The sequence below is a fragment of the Callionymus lyra genome, chromosome 17, assembly GCF_982586985.1.
Source record: "Callionymus lyra chromosome 17, fCalLyr1.hap1.1, whole genome shotgun sequence".
In the NCBI taxonomy this organism is placed as follows: domain Eukaryota; kingdom Metazoa; phylum Chordata; class Actinopteri; order Syngnathiformes; family Callionymidae; genus Callionymus; species Callionymus lyra.
Genome location: NC_141834.1, coordinates 4,192,787 through 4,211,651, shown reverse-complemented (window position 1 = coordinate 4,211,651; position 18,865 = coordinate 4,192,787). Strand labels below are relative to the sequence as shown.

General features: G+C 41.5%; 3 protein-coding genes across 7 annotated transcripts in view; 1 reads left to right on the top strand and 2 right to left on the bottom strand.

The window, feature by feature from the left end:
* LOC148062143 (atrial natriuretic peptide receptor 1-like) overlaps positions 1-1,240 on the bottom strand; it is a 29,612-nt gene extending 28,372 nt beyond the window's left edge. For 2 of the 4 annotated variants that reach the window (XM_087812799.1, XM_087812798.1), the window contains exon 1: positions 913-1,227. The gene's annotated coding sequence lies outside the window, so the exon portion shown is untranslated. Of the gene's footprint in view, positions 1-908 lie in introns of all 4 variants that reach the window. The other 2 variants (XM_087812796.1, XM_087812797.1) reach the window with 2 other exon arrangements.
* A 3,887-nt stretch (positions 1,241-5,127) lies between these two features.
* creb3l4 (cAMP responsive element binding protein 3-like 4) lies at positions 5,128-8,676 on the bottom strand. 2 transcript variants are annotated; one of them, XM_087812802.1, is made up of 10 exons: positions 8,530-8,676; positions 7,773-7,945; positions 7,454-7,703; positions 7,178-7,296; positions 7,032-7,121; positions 6,778-6,884; positions 6,646-6,714; positions 6,374-6,458; positions 6,084-6,177; positions 5,128-5,901 (listed from the first exon to the last, which is right to left on the bottom strand). In XM_087812802.1, the coding sequence occupies exons 2-10, from the start codon at positions 7,920-7,922 to the stop codon at positions 5,609-5,611; spliced, it is 1,257 nt and encodes a 418-aa protein (XP_087668928.1). In that variant the 5' UTR covers positions 7,923-7,945; positions 8,530-8,676; the 3' UTR covers positions 5,128-5,608. The 2 variants fall into 2 exon arrangements, with proteins under 2 accessions (XP_087668928.1, XP_087668929.1); XM_087812803.1 differs by having other exon boundaries at positions 7,773-7,936.
* A 6,154-nt stretch (positions 8,677-14,830) lies between these two features.
* Positions 14,831-18,770, top strand: LOC148062141 (zinc transporter ZIP1-like). Its single transcript, XM_087812806.1, has 4 exons — positions 14,831-14,961; positions 15,765-15,975; positions 16,036-16,166; positions 16,236-18,770. The coding sequence occupies exons 2-4, from the start codon at positions 15,774-15,776 to the stop codon at positions 16,932-16,934; spliced, it is 1,032 nt and encodes a 343-aa protein (XP_087668932.1). The 5' UTR covers positions 14,831-14,961; positions 15,765-15,773; the 3' UTR covers positions 16,935-18,770.
* The last annotated feature ends 95 nt before the right edge of the window (positions 18,771-18,865 follow it).

Sequence of the window (18,865 nt, the reverse complement as noted above, 5' to 3'; positions counted from 1 at the left end):
GAAAGGATCTATTATTCACTTTTTGTATTTGACTAAATGTGCAAATTACTCAAAAAAATTAAATCTGACAAGAATTTAAAGCACATTAGAACATATTAGGCCCAGAAATACAAAATAATTATATATAATATAGAAACAATATAAGAGCTTGTTCAGTTTATTCAAATTTTTGTCAATTTGTTTCAGGAAATTGTATCTTTTTTTCAGAATTTGATCATTTCGTTTCAGAGTTTGTAAAAATTGTTTTGTACTTCTGGGCCAACACAGTTCTAATAATTATAAAATCAATCATCTCTATTGGAACAGGTTTCATCCAATTTATTGTTGTAGTTTAAATTATTGAATTTGATTTTGGACTTTTTCAAGTTCTCATGGGCCCCAGACCTTAATTTGGATTGCAGAAAATCCCTTTCAAAAAATATAGGAGCCGGAAAGTGGAATTGTGTTTGTATTTCAGGAAGAAAAAGTGTATACTTTTTGAGTTAGTATTTAAGGAAGGCAATAATCTATTAACTCACTTATACTCGACAATGCTCACAAAGGGACAACATGACAATAAACACATGTTAAAACGGGTTATCTTATCAACACGTGGCTTTAATTGGCAGCGAACATTATTTTCAGTGTTCTGGAATGTGTTGTGTTAAAAACCATTCACTTTGATTTGGAACAATAACAACAATAACTTATTATAGAACAACGTCTAATAATGTTTTCGTTTTGAACCTTGTGGCTCAAACAAGAATGTAATAGAGACATTCAATCATAAGATAAGGTGGAAAAACAAGATTCTTATCTGCAGCGTGTCGAGCTGTTTGTGAGTTTTGGAAGATTAAATATTTTTGAAACAGATTTCCTGAACGTGCTCGAGATTAACAGAAAGAAAAAAAAAGAAAAGAAAAGCAAACTCACCTCGGTTTTTTCTTCTTTCTTTTTCATGTTGTAATGTTTTTTTAGATGTTAGCTCACGTTAGCTCACGCGCACATCCCTGCGAAGCGCGTGGCCGGCAGCAGCTGTCAATCAAGTCCAGAGGTAGGACAGCTGTTTTAAAAGGGAAAAAAAACGTTCAAAAAGTCAGAGAAAAGGTGGTTTTTAAATTCGTCATTTTAGTTCTCCACTGACGCAGGTGCGAGCAGCCGCGAGCTTGACAACTTTACGTCGGTCTAGTCGCGCGCCTGGAGTTGTGTCATCCTCGCGAGCAGATGTGCTGCTGCTGGCTGAGCTGCTGCTGCCAGGCTGACTGATGGAGGTCTGAGGGCGGGGAGAGAGGGAGGGAGGGAGGGAGGGAGGGAGGGGAGGGAGGGGAGGAAACTGGAGAGAGAGCGACAGGAAAGTGGAGAGTTCGCTGCTATAATGAGGAGGAAGTGGAGTGATGCAGATTTCCTGCAGATTCAATCCAAGCTGGAATTGAATAGTTTTATATATGGCAACAAACACAAAACCTTGGTTGTGTGGATTTTTTTCAAAATTAGGATTTCCAGTTGACCTTTGACATGTATTCTGACATCAGAGGTGGAGGAAGTACTGACAAATGTTACTTTAGTAAGTAAGTAAGTAAGTAAGTAATTTTTATTTGTATAGCGCTTTTCCAGACCAGGGTCACAAAGCGCTTAAACAATCAAAACAATATTCAATAAAGTATATATTTTAAAGATCAAGATAAAACTGTTAACACAACAGGAGTTCCAGACAATGGCTGAGAGATTTTGTTAGATAAACTAAAGACCTGATTTATTCATTACTCAGGAAAACATATACGTATATTCAAGTGTATGTGTGAGTAAAAGTTAAATGGTCTCTACTGTCCATTAATGTGATACGTAAATTGTAACTGTGTGTATTGTGTTTACAAATGTTTGATTTCTGAACACTCAAAAACCTGTTCGCCGTTACAGCATGCGTTTCTTTTCTCAATAAATATTTTAGCAAATACGTTACAGAAGTAATTCCTTTAAGGAATGTTTTGTTGTGTTATTTAATAGTAAGTGTATCAAAAACGGTGCTGCTAATAAAGATTACATTGTTTTGATTTATGTAATGATGCTATTGAGGTAAATAACAAACAAAATGAATGAAGCACAGAGAAGTTCTCCTTATTATTATTTTTCCTAGATTACAAAGATACATATATTACACTATTTTTTATTGCGGTCTTACTGTCTGCCAATGCTAGTTAGTCAAAGAGAACACCTGTGGACGACAACTCACAGTCTTCAACTTCCTGTTGTGTTATTCTTGTGACACGCCAGGCTTCTTTTCCTTGTGTGTGACGTCTGCCCCTGTGTGTTGAAATGCATCTAAACGTGAAGCAGAGAATGTTAATCTATTCATAGGGAACATCCTCAACTGGTTCCACTAGCCTGCTCTCAAGAGCCTCCTTATAACCGTTTCCAGTGATGATGGTGTTGAGAGTTTTATCAGATCCGCCTCTCACACGTACCTGCAGGTAGCCTCCACCTACTCTCATGTGAGGGCTCTTTATAGTAGCTCCTGCTGCTCTCTGATGTTGTTATGCTAACAGGTGTCTTTTCGTTGTGTGTTTGTGTGCATGTGTGGGTGACCAAATACACACGGCTGTCGGACTGGAACTGAAAATATAGTCAAATCGCCAGTAAAGTAAAGAACAACGTAGAGAAATTGTTAGTTTCACACCAATGCTTCAGGATACACTTGTTCATCTATTGTTCCAACATGATTGTTGTGTTTTTTTTCCCTCACCGGTTTAAATATTTAAGAGTTGTTATAGTGATTTGACTCCAGACATTAAGTGTGTGTTTGTGTGTATCGTGCATGTTTGTGTGTGTGGATTGTAGAGAGGAAGCGTCACATCAATTATGAATTTCCTTCCTGAGTGTCCATGGAAGGAAACACATGAACACTTGTTTTCTTGAACTGTTGACTGGAAAACTGTTTCCATGACGACCATTCACCCTCCAGCTGTCAATCACCCGGAACACCTCACCACTTTTGACCTCGCCCTAACATCGCAACATCGCAGCAGCGACACCTAATGTCCTAGTCAACATGGCCACACAGTAACCCATGAGTTGATCAGTAATGTTCCACTGACTCAGATCAACGGCTCTAAACCTACGGTCTCAGATCAGACATGTTGTTTGGAATTTGGTTCTACTTCATGGTGCTATGCCCTCTATCCGAGCCTCGCTGTTGGTCAATCTTCAAGACCCTGCCCTGTCTCTGAGGAAGCTCAATTAAGTCGCCAACCAGCTGGGTGCAGCCCCCTGGCCCATATAGAGCGGGGTATAGCGGCTGCACTTCCCCCTTTTTCACCTCAGCAGAAAAATCATGTTTGAATGTGATCACCAATGGGATGTGAAAGTGTTCACGCTTTCATCTCTACAGGCGTTCTGTCATGAACTTCCACCGGCCCGTTAGTGTGCTGCGGGGAGTTTTCGAGGTGTCAAGTCCTGAGAAAATGTGTACATGTGAAGCTTAATGTGAGCCTTGGATGCTGTCCCTGGCCCCGAGGCCCACAGCCCCAGGTCAGGAATGCTTTTATCAGCTGTAAGGGCTCTGGCCTGCTGTTGTGGCAAACAATAATATAACTGCTGAAATACTTTAATATCAGAAGCGTAGGTTGAACTTGAGATTTAATGTAAGCTTTTGAGACACCATACATTGAAATAAAAAGTTGACGCATTTTCTGGACATACCTGTGCTGTGTGTCAAATCGCATACTTGCGTACTCAAAGTTAGTATTTTTAAGTGCGTAAGTGCGTCTCAATTCTTAGTATGCGAAATTGAGTGCGCCATGCACACTAAACTGGCGTACTAACACACCCACAAAACTGAGTATGGTTCGATGGACACTATCTACCCTAAATAGCCGCCATCTTAATGACGTTTTAAACGGAAGTTACGTCATATATAAATGCATATATATTCATATACTTACAGGTGCATTTTCAGCAGCAGTAGAAGGATGTCACACGTCTTCGGTGCTGATACCAGCTTAAATATCTCGCGAATATTTGGATTCTCATATTTTTTCTTTATTTCTTTTTTCAAACTGGCAAAACGTGCTGCCAGCAGGTATCGGCGATAGCGTTCAAACAGCTGATTGAAACCATCTTTAAATAGAAGTAGAAGAAGAAGCTGTCGTGTCATTTCCTGTTAGTGTGTAGCAGCACTGTTTGATTTGAGACATACTATCTGTGGAGAATTTGCGTACTAGTTAGTATGTACACTATCTTGATGCATACTAACTTCTAGTATACTAAGAGAAGTATGCGATTTGAGACACAGCACTGGATCGATCCGCAAGTGCCTCTTCGTTGTCACATGATCATGACGGCTGAACATTTTAAGTAGTAAGTAAGTAAGTAAGTCATTTTTATTTGTATAGCGCTTTTCCAGACCAGGGTCACAAAGCGCTTAAACAATCAAAACAATATTCAATAAAGTATATATTTTAAAGATCAAGATAAAACTGATAACACAACAGGACTTCCAGAAAATCAAGGAAAAGCCTGAACAAATAAAAACGTCTTAAGATGTTTCTTAAAAGAGTCAGTAAGCGCAGAGAGAGAGGAAGATACTCTTTGGTATTGTGTGGTGGCACTTTATACCAACATTTGCATTGGGCTTCGAATTGAATCATATTACATTTAAAAGGCTACCGAATAAAAATATATTGAATTTAGATAACGTTTATTTTAATTAGTGGAATTAGAATATACAATTTTTTATTCAATTTTAAGATATGCGAGCAATTGAAATCAACTACTAGTAATATATATATATATATATATATATATATTCTAATTATTTAAATTACAAATACAATCCTTACCATTCAATATTCTGACGATATAGCTTTACTTCCAAATGGTGTCTTATTTTCTGCTGTTCGTAACATGTCTATCATTTAGATTCTATTCTCATAATACATTTTTCTTATAATTTGATTAACCTTAAATAAACACGTTCGCCACGATGACAGTGAAAAAGATATTTCACAAGTGAAAATGCTCACACGAACAAGATTAGGTTCCAGAACACGGATGTCAAACTTTCCGGGCAGCAGCGCCACCCAGCGGTCGATACATGTTAGGTCTTGAAGTTAATATTTTTTATTTGATTATAGTTAAAGAAACTTGACACTCTGTAAATAGACTTTTATTTGGCGCACGTCCAATCAGTTTCGAATTAAAAATTCACAGGAAAAATTAAATACAAGAGTAAAATAAAGAAGCTTGTAGATTCATTTTCTTCTCCCACAACCATTATTTAAACCACAGTAGCATCTGTGACATTATGTCTTTTTAGGCTTATCCTCATCCAACAGTTCTCACTATCTTAACTACTGAATATCCCTTCTTATCAAGTGCAAAATTGAGTGATTTGAGTTTTTAAAAATAAAAAACAGCACTCACAAAACAAAGTACAATGGTTTTTTTTTAAGTGCTGACCAGATCTTACCTCGGACAAAAATATTGGTTCAATATTTGTCTTTCTTATTTTATTCCGTGGCTGTGAAAGTAAGATCCCGCCCACTTTCTGACAATCCAATCAAAACATCTCGGTCACTGTTCCTGTATCACTCAGAGTTCGCCACCCACAGGGTGACATGCGACTTGTCCGGGGTCACATCTCATCAGCGTGCGGGGGTTTTGCAGGGTCGTGACCCCCAACAGTTGCCGACAGACCGACCATCAGTGGCTTGGGGTCCCCCGCGATGGCCGAGGAGCTGTTGACCAATTGGTTGCTACTTTCTGGAGACACTGCAGAATCTTCTGTGGTTTCCTTAAGGCCCGAAGCATTGTCTGCAGGTACCGACTGCTTTGAATCAAGGGGTTGTGACGAACTCGACTGAACCACCAGGGGGTCGGAAAGTTCATTGGTCGAATTCGGTTTCGTCAGGATATTCCTGGAGATAACTGGAGACAACAGAATGGTTTCTCATCAGGATCATCCTGGAAGTTATTTGGTTCTACTGGCTGTTGAGTTAAACTGTCTAACTGATGGAAGTGCAGATGTTAGCCCAGCATGTTTTCAGACTGCTATAAGTGTGTGTGTGTGAATGTGTGCATGCGTGCTAATGCGTGAGGGGAAGTCGAACCTCCGATGGGTCTGTAATCATCGTCCAAAGTCAGGTCTCGAATGAAGGGACTAAAGCTCGGCAGGATGATCAACCCAAGAGACACCAGGATGATCTGGCCAGCGAAGAAAGAAGCAGATGGTTAAAAAAAAAACTGTTAGATTAAACAATCATCATCATGTTGTGGTCTACAGTTTCCACCAATACAGGAACAAAATGTCAAAATGAACTTCTTTTTTATGGTTTCATTCTTCACTTCCTGGGGAAAAGGGACACTAGGCTTAACCACAGTGAAATATTGAGGTACGTACCAGAAGGCAGGTGCTTGTCTGGGCTCCTTTACTGACCGTCTGCTTGATCAGAGACTGAAGCTGTCGCAGTTGAGACAGAAGAGACCTGAACACAACCGAGAGGTGACGTCAGATGATTCAACTCCATCTCTGTTTCGTAGGTTCTCATTTTAGTGAAGAATAAAGAAGAGTGAAGTGTTGCAGACATGATGATTCGAGCCAAGATGTTTAGGACACACCAGATTTCATTTCCCTTAGAAAATATAGTGGGAGAAGTCGTTGAAGTTTCCTACATGTTGTGTTTCTCAAGCGTTTCCACTGTCCGCTGGAGCTCCTTGTTCTGAGCCGAACACGCAGCTGCCCTGTTGACACACACTCGTCAACAAGCCTGTTGAACATCTGTTGGTTCTTTTTCGCCATAGTACCTGCCCTCCAGACCATCAACGTACTCCTTTCTCCTCCTCCGACTGTCCTGAGCCGACTGCTTGTTGCGGATCTTCCTTCGAACTCGTTTCAGGATCCGTTCTTCTGCCTGCAAGTGTGCATCGAGTTGTGAGAGACGTCACAGGACCTTTGACTAGAACTGCCTTTGCTGCACCCTTACTGTCTCTAGACTAGCGAACTATACCCTCGTTTCTCACCTGCACTAAATCCAATTTAAAAATGTTGGCGGTCTCACCTTAGTAAGTGGCAGGTTGTTTGGCAAAGACACTCCCTCTTGGTTCAAAAGCTTCTGCTCTTCCTCCGTCAACTGCAACTCTGAGAGCGCCTGTAACATCACCAGACTTCAGACCTGAATGTTCCACACTCTGGTCAATCACTCACCAGATCACAAATGGAAGGATCACCAGACAACTGGGACGGGATGTTGCGAGCCCCCGGAAAAAGCGCGAGTTCGTTCACCACACAAGAGTCTGTGAGGAGCATCTGAGAGTTCCAATCATCTGCCCCAGAGAAGAGACCTTTAGAGATGCACTTCTGAAAATAATCTACGTTTCCCTAGTCTTCCTCTTCATGGTTCCTGGTGACAAATGTTTCAAAGCAGGATTGACCCATAACTTTGGTTAATGGGTCATCCGAGCTCAGCAAGGTCTTACTCACCCAGCTGTATCGAGATGATGTCCACATTCTGCTGCTCTGCCTTCAGTCGTCCCAGGCCGCTGATGTCGTAGACCACCTGGTAGACAGACGCTGTGGCGGGCTGGCACGTCGAAGCCGCCTCGACAGCCTGATCCTCTGACATCCCGCTGTCACTCTCCGAAGAACGTTCAGCTAGGGGGCCGCTTGGGAAAACCTCGTTCGGGTCGACAGCGTGAAGAACGTCGCGGGATTCGCTGTCACTCAATGTATGCTGTTAGAAAAGAGCAAGATGGGGGTCAGACCCGTTCATAGTAGTAAGAAATGGGGAGAGGAGACTCACACAGTCAGGGTCTTTGCTCCACTCCTGCAGCAGGTGCTCTGAACTGGCCAGGACCTGCTCAGAGGTGAACGGCGCCTCCAGCTGCCAACTGCTCGTTGGCCCAAGACCGCCATCGTGACCAAGAAATAACTCACAGCTCTCTGCATCCATGACCCAAACACACCCTGAACGTCCTTAAAACAAGCACATGTAAAAAACACATTTATTGTGGTTACATTTTTTAAATGCTGATGCAAAAATAAAATCTAATTTAAACATTTTCAATTATTTATTGGAAGTCATTACACAAACTGTGTCATTGTGTTTTTTTTAAAAAAGGGGGGGATAAACTGAACTGAAGTGAAACTGATGCCAAGATACACAAGACATTAGTGAACAAAGGAGGATATCCTGGAGCACACCTATCACACACACACGCGCGCACGCGCACACACATACATATACATACACACACTCACACTGAAACCTGATAGTCTGGTTAACTAGTTTCTCACTCTTGTTAGCATTATTTAGTATCTTGATATAGTCATTAATAAGAGAAAGTGGATTGTGAAGTTAAATCCCACTCATAACACGTTAGCTAACATCGAACAGTTGAATTATTATTATTTTTAAATCATTCAGTTACTTTAACTGTTGCTCATCTTATCGATTCACTTTTGTAAGACACTCGTAAATAGTCACACGTTGAATTTATATCGCTCTATGTTGCTGTCAGGAACTGAACCAGACCCTTAAAGGACAAACGCCAACTCACACAGTCGCTCTTCAAGGAGGGTTCAGGTTCTCGGGGTCCGGTTCTGCATCATAAACCACCAATAGTAACTCAGAACGGAACCTTCGGAAACTTTCTGGACCAAAACAAGTTGAGCTGGAGGACCAGACCTGCCACGGTTCTTCTTCATCCGCTTTTTCTTCAGCGTGCCAGAGCGCAGAGCGCTGACGCCGCCCCCTGCTGGAGGAAGGTAGAATGAGACACAGTATGTAAGTAAATAAGTAAGTCATTTTTATTTGTATAGCGCTTTTCCAGACTAGGGTCACAAAGCGCTTAAACAATCAAAACAATATTCAATAAAGTATATACTTTACAGATCAAGATAAAACTGATAACACAACAGAAGTTCCAGAAAATCAAGGAAAAGCCTGAACAAATAAAAACGTCTTAAGATGTTTCTTAAAGGAGTCAGTTGACTCCATCAAGCACAAAGAGAGAGGAAGATCGTTCCAAAGTTTAGGAGCAACAGCCTGGAAGGATTTCTCTCCTCTGGTCCTGAACCGTGGGCGAGGAACCATCAGTAGATTCTGATCCACAGACCTCAGAGCCCAAGCTGGGGTGTAAGGCTGGATCAGATCAGTGATGTAAGGAGGAGTCTGACCATGAATAGATCTGAAAGTAAGAACCAGAATTTTAAAGTTGATCCTGAAAGAAACTGGAAGCCAGTGAAGAGTTTTAAGGATCGGAGAAATGTGAGTTCTTCTACTTGAGCGGGTCAGAATTCTCGCTGCAGAGTTCTGAATCAACTGCAGGCGAGCAGCTCCTTCTTGTTAAGACATGAAAATAAACTGTTGCAATAGTCCAGGCGAGAAGACACAAACACATGGATTACAAGCTCCAGATCATGTTCCGACAACATTTTCCTAAGTTTAGAGATTTTTCTCAGTTGAAGGAAACTGTTTCTGGTCAGTTTTCTGCAGTGTTGAACAAGAGCCATGTCTTTATCAAATATAACACCCAGGTTTCTCATGCTCAGTTTGACAGACTGACTTAAGTCACCCAAGTACTGACTCAACCCTGGAACCTTATCATCAGATGCTTCATCCCAGGTGTGTGAGGGAGAGGTACCGCAGGTCCTTCCTCCCTGCTGCCATTAGACTCCACAATAAGAACTCAGCAAGATAAATATTTAACAGCACCTTTTCTTCTTGTTATTTTACTTATCATTTTCTTATTTCTAGATTATATATAATATAGGGCAGATTTTTATTATATTCTATTTAGATCTTTCTTTTCATTTTATTATTCTATTTCTGGGTGTTTGTTATTTTTTCATTTGAGGTATTGCGCTTGCTGTTGTTTAAACTGAATTTCCCCTTGCTGGACAAATAAAGGATTTCTGATTCTGATTCTGATTCTGATTCTGATCAGGAGCATTAACCAGCATTTCAGTTTTGTCCACATTTAGCAGCAGAGTGTTTTCACTCAGCCATTGTTTGATTTCTAGCAAACAATTGACTAAGCTGTTCAGCCTCTGGGGCTCAGTTGGATCAAAATGAAGTGTTTTGTTTCTGCGACAACGTTAAATGAGTTAACATGATCGGTGTATGTTTTTATTTATTCACCACCGACATGTTGCTTCAACTGGAATACCTGCTCTTTGAAGTGAGATGCAGGTCCATCAGGACACATTCAACCAAACAACCGTTCACTCACACACAAATATGACTATTTTATGAGCAATGTGGTATCTAAATAAAATCATTGGTTTACATTTATTATATCCGGTGCTCTATTTTTGTGTCTGTAAACAAGAAAATATTTTAAAGTGTTTTCTACTTTCACGCATTTTCTTCATATCTGCACCTCATATTCAAGAGGGCCTCCACCTTTGTGACGACGCACACCAGACACCAACAGCCATGAAAGGCATGGACTTCAAAGACGTTTGGATGTTTATATAATGACCTCCATGGAGTCCACAACGACACAGAGCACTTCTTTAACTCATATTCAAACTAGCAGCCCAGATGGCGTCGTACATCTCGAGATGGCTGGGCCTGAACCGTCAGGAGGAGACGGAGCAGCATGACGGCCACTATCCCGATCAAGCTTACTATGCGTTTGGTCCTTATGAAAATCTCAGACGCCGCTGGACATGGAATGAACAGTCCGATCCTACCATGGTCCCGATACCTGTGACACCTGGACAAGGGCCAAAATACCCCTGGTTCAAAGTAGGAGCTGTTATTATCCTGGCGGCCTCAGCAGGGATCCTGATCCTCTTCCCAGGGGCCAGAACCTACATCATCCACATGGGGCAGGGAGGAGTGTCCACCTGTCAAGAGATACTCTCCATGCTTCCCATTCCTAGAACAGCCATTTTCGACAGATTCTCAGACATTTTTAACCGCTCCACGTCGTGGTTTTCCCAAACATGGAACTCCGTTCAGAACCTGAAGAAATAGCAGGTGGTGTCAAGAGGAAGCTTCTGCTTTTAACAATCACCCTGGAACGGACACACAACTCACCCCTAGATCATGTCAAAGAAACTCAACCACCCACTCCCTGGCATCTGACTAAAGCGGATGAGTTTATTTTTCTTATTGACTGTTGAGACAAACAGTAGAAAGTTCAGAAGTGTAAAATCTTGATGTGAAATAAATGAAATGCTTTCCATACTCCTGTGTCAGAGTCTAGGCTGCATGTGGACTCCCAGACCCTCCAGTTCTTATAGAATAGGTTTTTGTGGTCTGCACGATGCCTCCTCGCAGTCATATCATGGGAAACATCTTGCGGTGCAAGAGTCCACAATGAGTCTAGCAACGTGCTCCCTGATGTCACGCCTAGATTATTTTATTAGGTCAATCGGACAAAGGTATGTTTTGACAGTTACAAGCTAAGATTTATGATAGTGACCTAATTTCAAAAAGAATCAAAGTGCATATAAGATTAATAGAAACCCAAATGAATTGTGCACACATAAACTTCACCATGTACGCAAAGAATGATCCATGCAGCAAGATGAAATGATCAAATTTACTTTGAAATACATGTTTTAAATAATTTATTCAGTTTAAAATGTCACATTAAACAAAATGTGACGAGCAAAAGAGAAGGAAAAACATGAACATTTGCTCTCACAATCTGACAGGAGCTCAAAGTTGTTAAAATCTCTCACCACAAAGATGCCTATAGATTAGTAAAACGTCAATACATTTGTGTGTTTTCGGAACTGATAGGTGAAGTACGCTAGCTGTGAGTGTTTAGAATAATGTCTGGAGTTGATCATCAAATCTGTTTTGAATCTTCCATTCTTAGACATTGTATTGGCTCTCAAAAGTTACATTTAGGAGACACCCACCATGACAAAAAACATTGACACTTCTGGTACTTTAGTATGTTCCCTGAACCTGAGTTCTGGTCTATTGTAGGGTTGGTCTTATAGATGTAGACCTATCTATGTTTAGCTGGTCCTTTGTACTTTCCGCAACACCTAGTGAATAACACCACAGAAGAAAAAGTGGACCAAGAAGAATTAGCAGCAGTTCCTATTTGTAACAACCTTCCCTCAGCCTGGCAGAATGTCTTTTCGGTCCCAGGAGACAACCTGGGTTGAGGTCTGAGCTGAGTCTCATAAGAGGTTATTGTATCTTTTTTCCTGTGTTTTTTGCAGTCCTACTCTGCAAGACAGTGTCAAGCAGGGCATCAACTCTTCATATACGACCAACACTTTGGCATACCATAAAAGCTGTTCTACCCATCTACTGAAGTTTCAGTCAGAGACGGGGATCAAGCAGACAAGAATCAAGTATTTTTGGATTTCTTTATGAAACTGTTCCATCCCTTTGTTAGCGCTTATAGTGGTATGAATGTGTTGTAACGCATCTCTCCCAATACCAGTGAAGATGGCCACTGACACAGAAGACACAAACAGAATTTCATGCAGCCAGAATGTGTGAGAAGTGTGTAATCCATCAGTTTACATCATCACTATAACCAGGTATGGCTCCAGCTCCTTTAATTTCTGATCCACCATACCCTGAAACCTTCATGCGACTACGTTGACAGTCGGTTGTCCCTCTGTGTTGTATTCTCTTGTATATACTCTAGACTCTTTAAGTTGAGTGCCAGGTCCTTACAAGGGAACTGATACAAGAGAAAGACCAGCAGGGACCGCAGACAGCTGTAGTAGCCGTGCAATGCTCGGGCCTTTAAGTGTGCACATCTTGTCCTCACTTTACTATAGCACTTCTCTAAGACGGTTCTGATAAGATACAAGATATAGTCTATTGATGCATGAACTCTAGACCAGGAACTGGGTGTACCTGGTGTAACACTTACAGTGTTAAAACACTGATCCTGCACCCTATCCAGGAAGGCTTTGCCCCCAGCAGGAACCGTTGGGCAAATCAGGGGCAATGATAAGATTCCGTCTTGCTGGTGGAGCACAGAAACTTTCATTTTGGGGCAGTATTTGAAGGCAGCGATGATGACGACAGTATCGAGGTTGCTCCAGATTGACTGGCAGGACAGAAGCCGAGGTATTTGGATGTCTCCAGTTAATGCCTTTTTACTGAACACAGACCAGTGCCCAACTTGTTCCACTGGCTCTTCCGAGGGGTTCGGTCCAATCCAGATGACTGTCTCTCCTGAATCATTAGTGTCAGAGACGTCCGGCACAGGACGAGGCGTGCAGGGTAGGATGGCGCCCGAGGTCTCCTGCTCAGAGTGTCTGGTCAGAAGTTTACCAACAATGAAGCCCAAATGGAAGAAGGGCATGTTAGTAAACCTGACGGTAGAGCGAATCAAAGCTGGAGCTCTGTTGTGTGTCGGACAGACTCCAGAGTGTGTCCCCAGCTTTATATAAACTTCTTGTAATGACCAAAACTAAAGTCATGGCTTTGATGTTACTAATCTTCCACAGTGACCTCATAAAGAAATTGACACTGAGGTCTAAGAAGGCACCGTGGTTACCATGACCTCTGAAAACCACTAGCAATATTTGGTTCTAAGCAATAGAAAAACAGAACCAAGGTAGCCATTCGGCGGCGCCTATATACAGTATACACAACTCTAGATACATCATCTTATTTCCTTACATACACACTAAAATATAAACATTTTTCAAATGTAACTATCTGTTCTGACTGTGATGTATATTGATGGCTATCTCATGCCTTTTATTTTATTGCTGTAATTTTTTCTGCCAGACATTGTAACAACATGATTATCTGGTTGCTTATGTAAAACAATTTTTACATAAACGAATTTTATCTAAATTAAATTAATATACATATTAATAGAATGTTTGGTTCATAGTTCTTTAAAACTTTACTGAGCCTTTTTAAATAGAATAACTAATATATGCAATCGAATTACAACTTTATGATATCCTCTTGTCATATTTAGTTGGATTAGTCATCATATGAAAGTTGTTTTTTTGTCCCTTTCATTTGGCATGATTGTCCCTCAAAACAGTCATAATATACATATACATTGAGGGATTTTAATTGCCCTCAAAGGTAAACCAGGTGGTCACAAGCTTTCTCACATGGCGGTCGTCAACAAGAACATGTTGAGCTTCTGCTCTGCACTTTTGTGTGAATATTAACCAGAAAAGAAGAACATCTGAGTCGTGTTCTGTTACATGCTGAGGTCACACAAAATGTGGCCTAATAAATCTCTATGTTGAACTCAACAGTTAAAGGGCAATGCCCATAAAAGTTGATGATAACAAGACATTATTAACAGAGGCAACAGAAAGTGTCATGTGATGGACGGAAGGATAACAAATATAACGTGATAAAAAAATCACTGTGTTCTATTTCATGGCATTCATGTTTTTAATAATGAAAGATCCTCATTTTAAATGTGATAATGAGATCAGACATTAAATACATTTTAAAGAATGTGTGTGCCCATGCTGGTTTATGCTTGAAGTTAGTAAGTAAGTCGTTTTTATTTGTATAGCGCTTTTCCAGACCAGGGTCACAAAGTGCTTAAACCACCAAAACGATATTCAATAATGTATATATTTTAAAGATCAAGATAAAACTGATAACACAACAGGAGTTCCAGAAAATCAAGGAAAAGCCTGAACAAATAGAAACGTCGCAAGATGTTTCTTAAAGGAGTCAGTAAACTCCATCAAGCGCAAAGAGAGAAATATTGTCTTATAGGTGCATTGTTAAAATTGTCGTGGTTTGTCAAAAAGCGGAATAGGCAGAAGTTGGAAAACCAGAAGCCTTGACATACTTTGACATACTGGTAAAAGCATGACCGGAAATATAATTATTTTGAACTCCGGAAGCACGCTGGTATTCTTTCGCTTGACTATTATCAACGCTAAAGACAGCGGGATCGAGGAGGGATCAGCTGATGGGAAACTGAGTCACCACTTCCCGAACATGTCGAGGAGAGAATTCCAGTTTATCTTTTCAACACTCTTTTTCTCCTGAAGAACCGCCACAGGTACAGCTAACGTCGACACACACACGCACACACGCACGCACGGTGAGGTCGCGTCCTCTCAACTTGTTTGTCTCCGACTTGTTGCTTTTCACGTGAAAATAAATCTCAGAGATGGAATGGAGTTGAAAAGCTACTTGAACAAATCTGTTTATTAACGCCAAGTGCATGTTTGACGTTAAGAGGTGAAAGTGTGAAAACAAAAACTAGTCTGATGTGTCAGACAGATGTTTGGGAACAAAGTCTTTCAATCTGGAAAAGGGGCGGAGCTTCAGAATGTCCATTGGAACCTAATGGTTATCAGTTGAGAGTCATTTGAGTCGTGTAAGTGAAGCGAGTGACATGAGTCTGGATTTATAAACCACACAAACCAAACCATCTGGATGCCGCAGTAGTTTTACTAACGTTTGTATGTGCCGTTTTATTTATTTATTTTTTGTTTCTTGCTTGTTTTTACATTTTATTTTATCTTGTTATTAATGTATCAGTCATTCAAGTGTTTGGTGTATTATTTTGTTTCCAATGACAATTGAAACAATTTAATCAATAAAGTTCTACCTAACCTAACCTACCCAACATTGTTATACTTTTTAAGAACATTTTTGAACACGTTTGTTGTGTTTCTTCGTTTTAGTATTTAGTGTTTTTTTTTGCTTTAACTATTTGTGAAATATAAAATATAATGTGAAATATATTATATTCTCCCAAATTCAGAGGTCTTGTCAGCGTATGCTTAGTATTGTAAACAACGTAACACAACGTTTTCATAGCAACTCAGTTGTCTTCTGTGATCCCTCACCTCGCAGTGAGCTAACATGGCAGTAGGAGGTGGAATTTCCTCGCCCGCCCTCGTGTCCACGGCGAGGGAAGCGTCGCGGCTTCAGGTAAATCCTGTCGATGTTCCCGCACTGGAGCTGAAACTGGGCGCTCTGGCGGTCCTGCTGACCGTCACCCTGCTCTTTGGCTTCGCCCCTCTCTTTATCGTGCGGGGGGTGGGACGCTGCAGCCTTGGTCCAGGTGAGCATTTCTGTCACATGGACTGTTGCAGGCAACCATCTTACTTTACATTGGGTTCAGAGACGCGCCACAGGATGCTCGGGATGGTCAGCTGCTTTGCAGGAGGAGTTTTCTTCGCCACCTGTCTGCTGGATCTGCTGCCTGATTACCTGGAGGGCATCGCCGACGCGTTCGACAGTGTTGGGGTCAAGGTGAGTCCACCGACCGTGGTCACATGTTGAACTGGGACAAGCCAACCCTCCTCTTCTTGTCCTCTCCAGCTCCAGTTCCCGCTGCCCGAGTTCATCGTGGCCATGGGCTTCTTCCTGGTGCTGATGCTGGAGCAGATCGTTCTGGCCTTCAAGGACCAGTCCTTTCCCCCACTGGAGGAACGTCGAGCTCTGCTAGAGGACTCTAGTGTCCAGGTGGGAGACCAGAGTGACCTCCCACCTTCTCATCATCATCATCATCGACGTGGGTCCGACGACTCCGATGACGGGCACTTCCACGTGGACTTCCGCTCACAGTCAGCACTACGGGCCTTCATCCTGGTCTTCTCGCTGTCGCTGCACTCTGTGTTCGAGGGTTTGGCTGTGGGTCTGCTGGAGGAGCCCAAAGAGGTGCTTGAGATCTGCCTGGCTCTGATAATCCACAAGAGCATCATCGCCTTCAGTATGTCCTTCAAGCTGATCCAAGGTCACCTGCGCCGCTCTGTGGTCGCCGGCTGCCTGCTGCTGTTTGCCGCCATGAGCCCGCTTGGGATCGGTCTGGGCGTCGCCCTCACGGAGACCAAGTCCTCTCCGCAACACAAACTGGTCCGCAGCTCGCTCGAGGGTCTGGCAGCCGGGACCTTCATCTACATCACCTTCATGGAGATCCTGCCACACGAGCTTAAGTCGGGTCAGAACCGCCTCCCAAAGGTGGCCATGCTGGTGTTGGGCTTTGCATTGGTGACTGGCGTCCTCTTCATCAAACTGTAACAATGGCAACATGTGGAAGTCAGTCTGAGTTCCGTCACACTTTCTTTCCTTGTTTATTTCTGACCTTTTTATGCAAAAACATTCCAGAGAATGTTTACCAGAGAGATCATGGGTCATCTGATTCCAGATCGTAATTTAGAGGTCTCAGAAAGCTGGGTTTAGAGAACATTATGACCATAATGGAATGTCTTTCAATCTTTAAAGGGCAACTAATATGTTGATTTGAGTGTCTCTTAAATTGATTGGACCTCTATTGTATCATCAGTATGTGTCTGTTTGTAAAAAAAAACCTCTGTTTTCATTGAAATATTTACATTAGAAAATGATCTTAAGCCCCACCCACTGAAAAACCTCTATTTTTCTGGGGATGAAATTTATCATAGCCCCAACCATTCTGCTGTGATTGGTCAAACTTCAAGGTTTGTCACCACGCATCATCAATCTTGTTGACTTTAACAACAAAAGTTGTGTTTGTGTTTGTTCTGTTTGGGCACGTTGTTAAACTGTTATCAGAAGGTCAAGCTTCAGATTTGTCAGGTTTCGTTTCATCAAGATCATGGTTATCCAAGTGTTTCCAAAGTGAAACTGGGCTGAGAAGAGTTCTAGGAAGACGTTTCACCTTTCAGCCAGGAAGTTTCTTCAGTTCCATGTTAAAGAAGGAGAATCCTTCTCTCAACAGAGGTTGGAGTCTCATAACCTCTCAGCCACTTTCAATGTGGTGCTGAGCTCTTTCCCTAGTTAAGTCTCCAAAAATCCACAACTGGGATCATATAAATGGCTCATATCACTGGATAGTGAGAGTCAATAACTCACCATTGATTCCAACTCATACCTTTAATTCTCTGTGCCAGCCTGTAGCAGGATACAGTATATATATATATACTGGATCCTCTCACCAGCTAACTTGGTACTTGAGAAACTTCTCGGATGAGAGGTGAAGCGTCGTAGAACTCTACACAGACCAGTTGACTCGCCTTGAAACCACTTGGATAAGCTTCAGGCTACTTCTCCTCGTCAACTCCAAGTGTTTGAGAAAACATGGTAACACAGACATAAGATGTCTAATCATATCTGGGTATAAGCGAGACATTTAAAAAAAAAGGAGTATATTTTTTTTCTAAAACTTTTAAAACGCTAATAACCATGTAACAGGTCCTTGATAATATGGTTAACAGATGAACGTGCGTATAATCGTTATCTTTATCAGGTGATCTGCATCTGCGTTAGCTCCCATGGCCCCTCGGAAGTACGAAAATAAATAAAATAACAAAGAAAAGTATTAAACAGCTGGGCTCATACTGATGTAATCGGCTGACCTGACTGAAAAAGATTTCTGATCGAATGCTGGATGGAAGAAAACGTACACACCCAACCTTAGTGGGCTGCTGTGCTGGGGGATTTTTTAATGTGACCTCCAGAAGCCAGGGTCACGTTAGGACTATTCTTCCCTCTTACCTCTGTTCATAGAACTGTCCAGGGTTATCCAGTGATGGCAAGACTCACGACTACTTCAACTGACTGCTGTGCAGCCAGAGCCATGCCAAGACGGATCCTACACACTACTCCATAAACAAAAATTAAATCATTATTTTAGTTTCTGCTAGAAAGTCTGACGTGGGTAAGCATAACTTTCCTGCATTGTGATACAGTTGTTTTTTTTGAAGAAGCTTTTTATTTTTATATTGTTCCAAAAATGTTTTAGTTTAATATTTACACTTACAAAATGTTGAATCATGTTTGCCCAGCTTTTGATTTGATTATATTGTGATTTTTCAGTTTCTGTTTTAAAAGCAACTGTAGTATGTGAAACATTAAATGGACACATTTTGAATCATTCTTTTCTACACTGACACTGCCATGAGGTTAATGAAGTTCGACCAGTAGGAGTCGCGCTCTCCATTTCCATTGGGGAAACAAAGATCGTATATGCA

What these genes read in the sequence shown, in the direction of transcription:
- creb3l4 (XM_087812802.1), bottom strand. Translation starts at nt 7,922, where the DNA reads ATGGATGCAGAGAGCTGTGAGTTATTTCTTGGTCACGATGGCGGTCTT. An exon ending in ATCCTTCCATTTGTGATCTG is followed by an intron (nt 7,122 to 7,177) that starts GTGAGTGATTGA and finishes GTGATGTTACAG; the next exon opens with GCGCTCTCAGAGTTGCAGTT. An exon ending in GTTGATGGTCTGGAGGGCAG is followed by an intron (nt 6,715 to 6,777) that starts GTACTATGGCGA and finishes GTGTGTCAACAG; the next exon opens with GGCAGCTGCGTGTTCGGCTC.
- LOC148062141 (XM_087812806.1), top strand. Translation starts at nt 15,774, where the DNA reads ATGGCAGTAGGAGGTGGAATTTCCTCGCCCGCCCTCGTGTCCACGGCG. An exon ending in ACGCTGCAGCCTTGGTCCAG is followed by an intron (nt 15,976 to 16,035) that starts GTGAGCATTTCT and finishes CATTGGGTTCAG; the next exon opens with AGACGCGCCACAGGATGCTC. An exon ending in TCGACAGTGTTGGGGTCAAG is followed by an intron (nt 16,167 to 16,235) that starts GTGAGTCCACCG and finishes TGTCCTCTCCAG; the next exon opens with CTCCAGTTCCCGCTGCCCGA.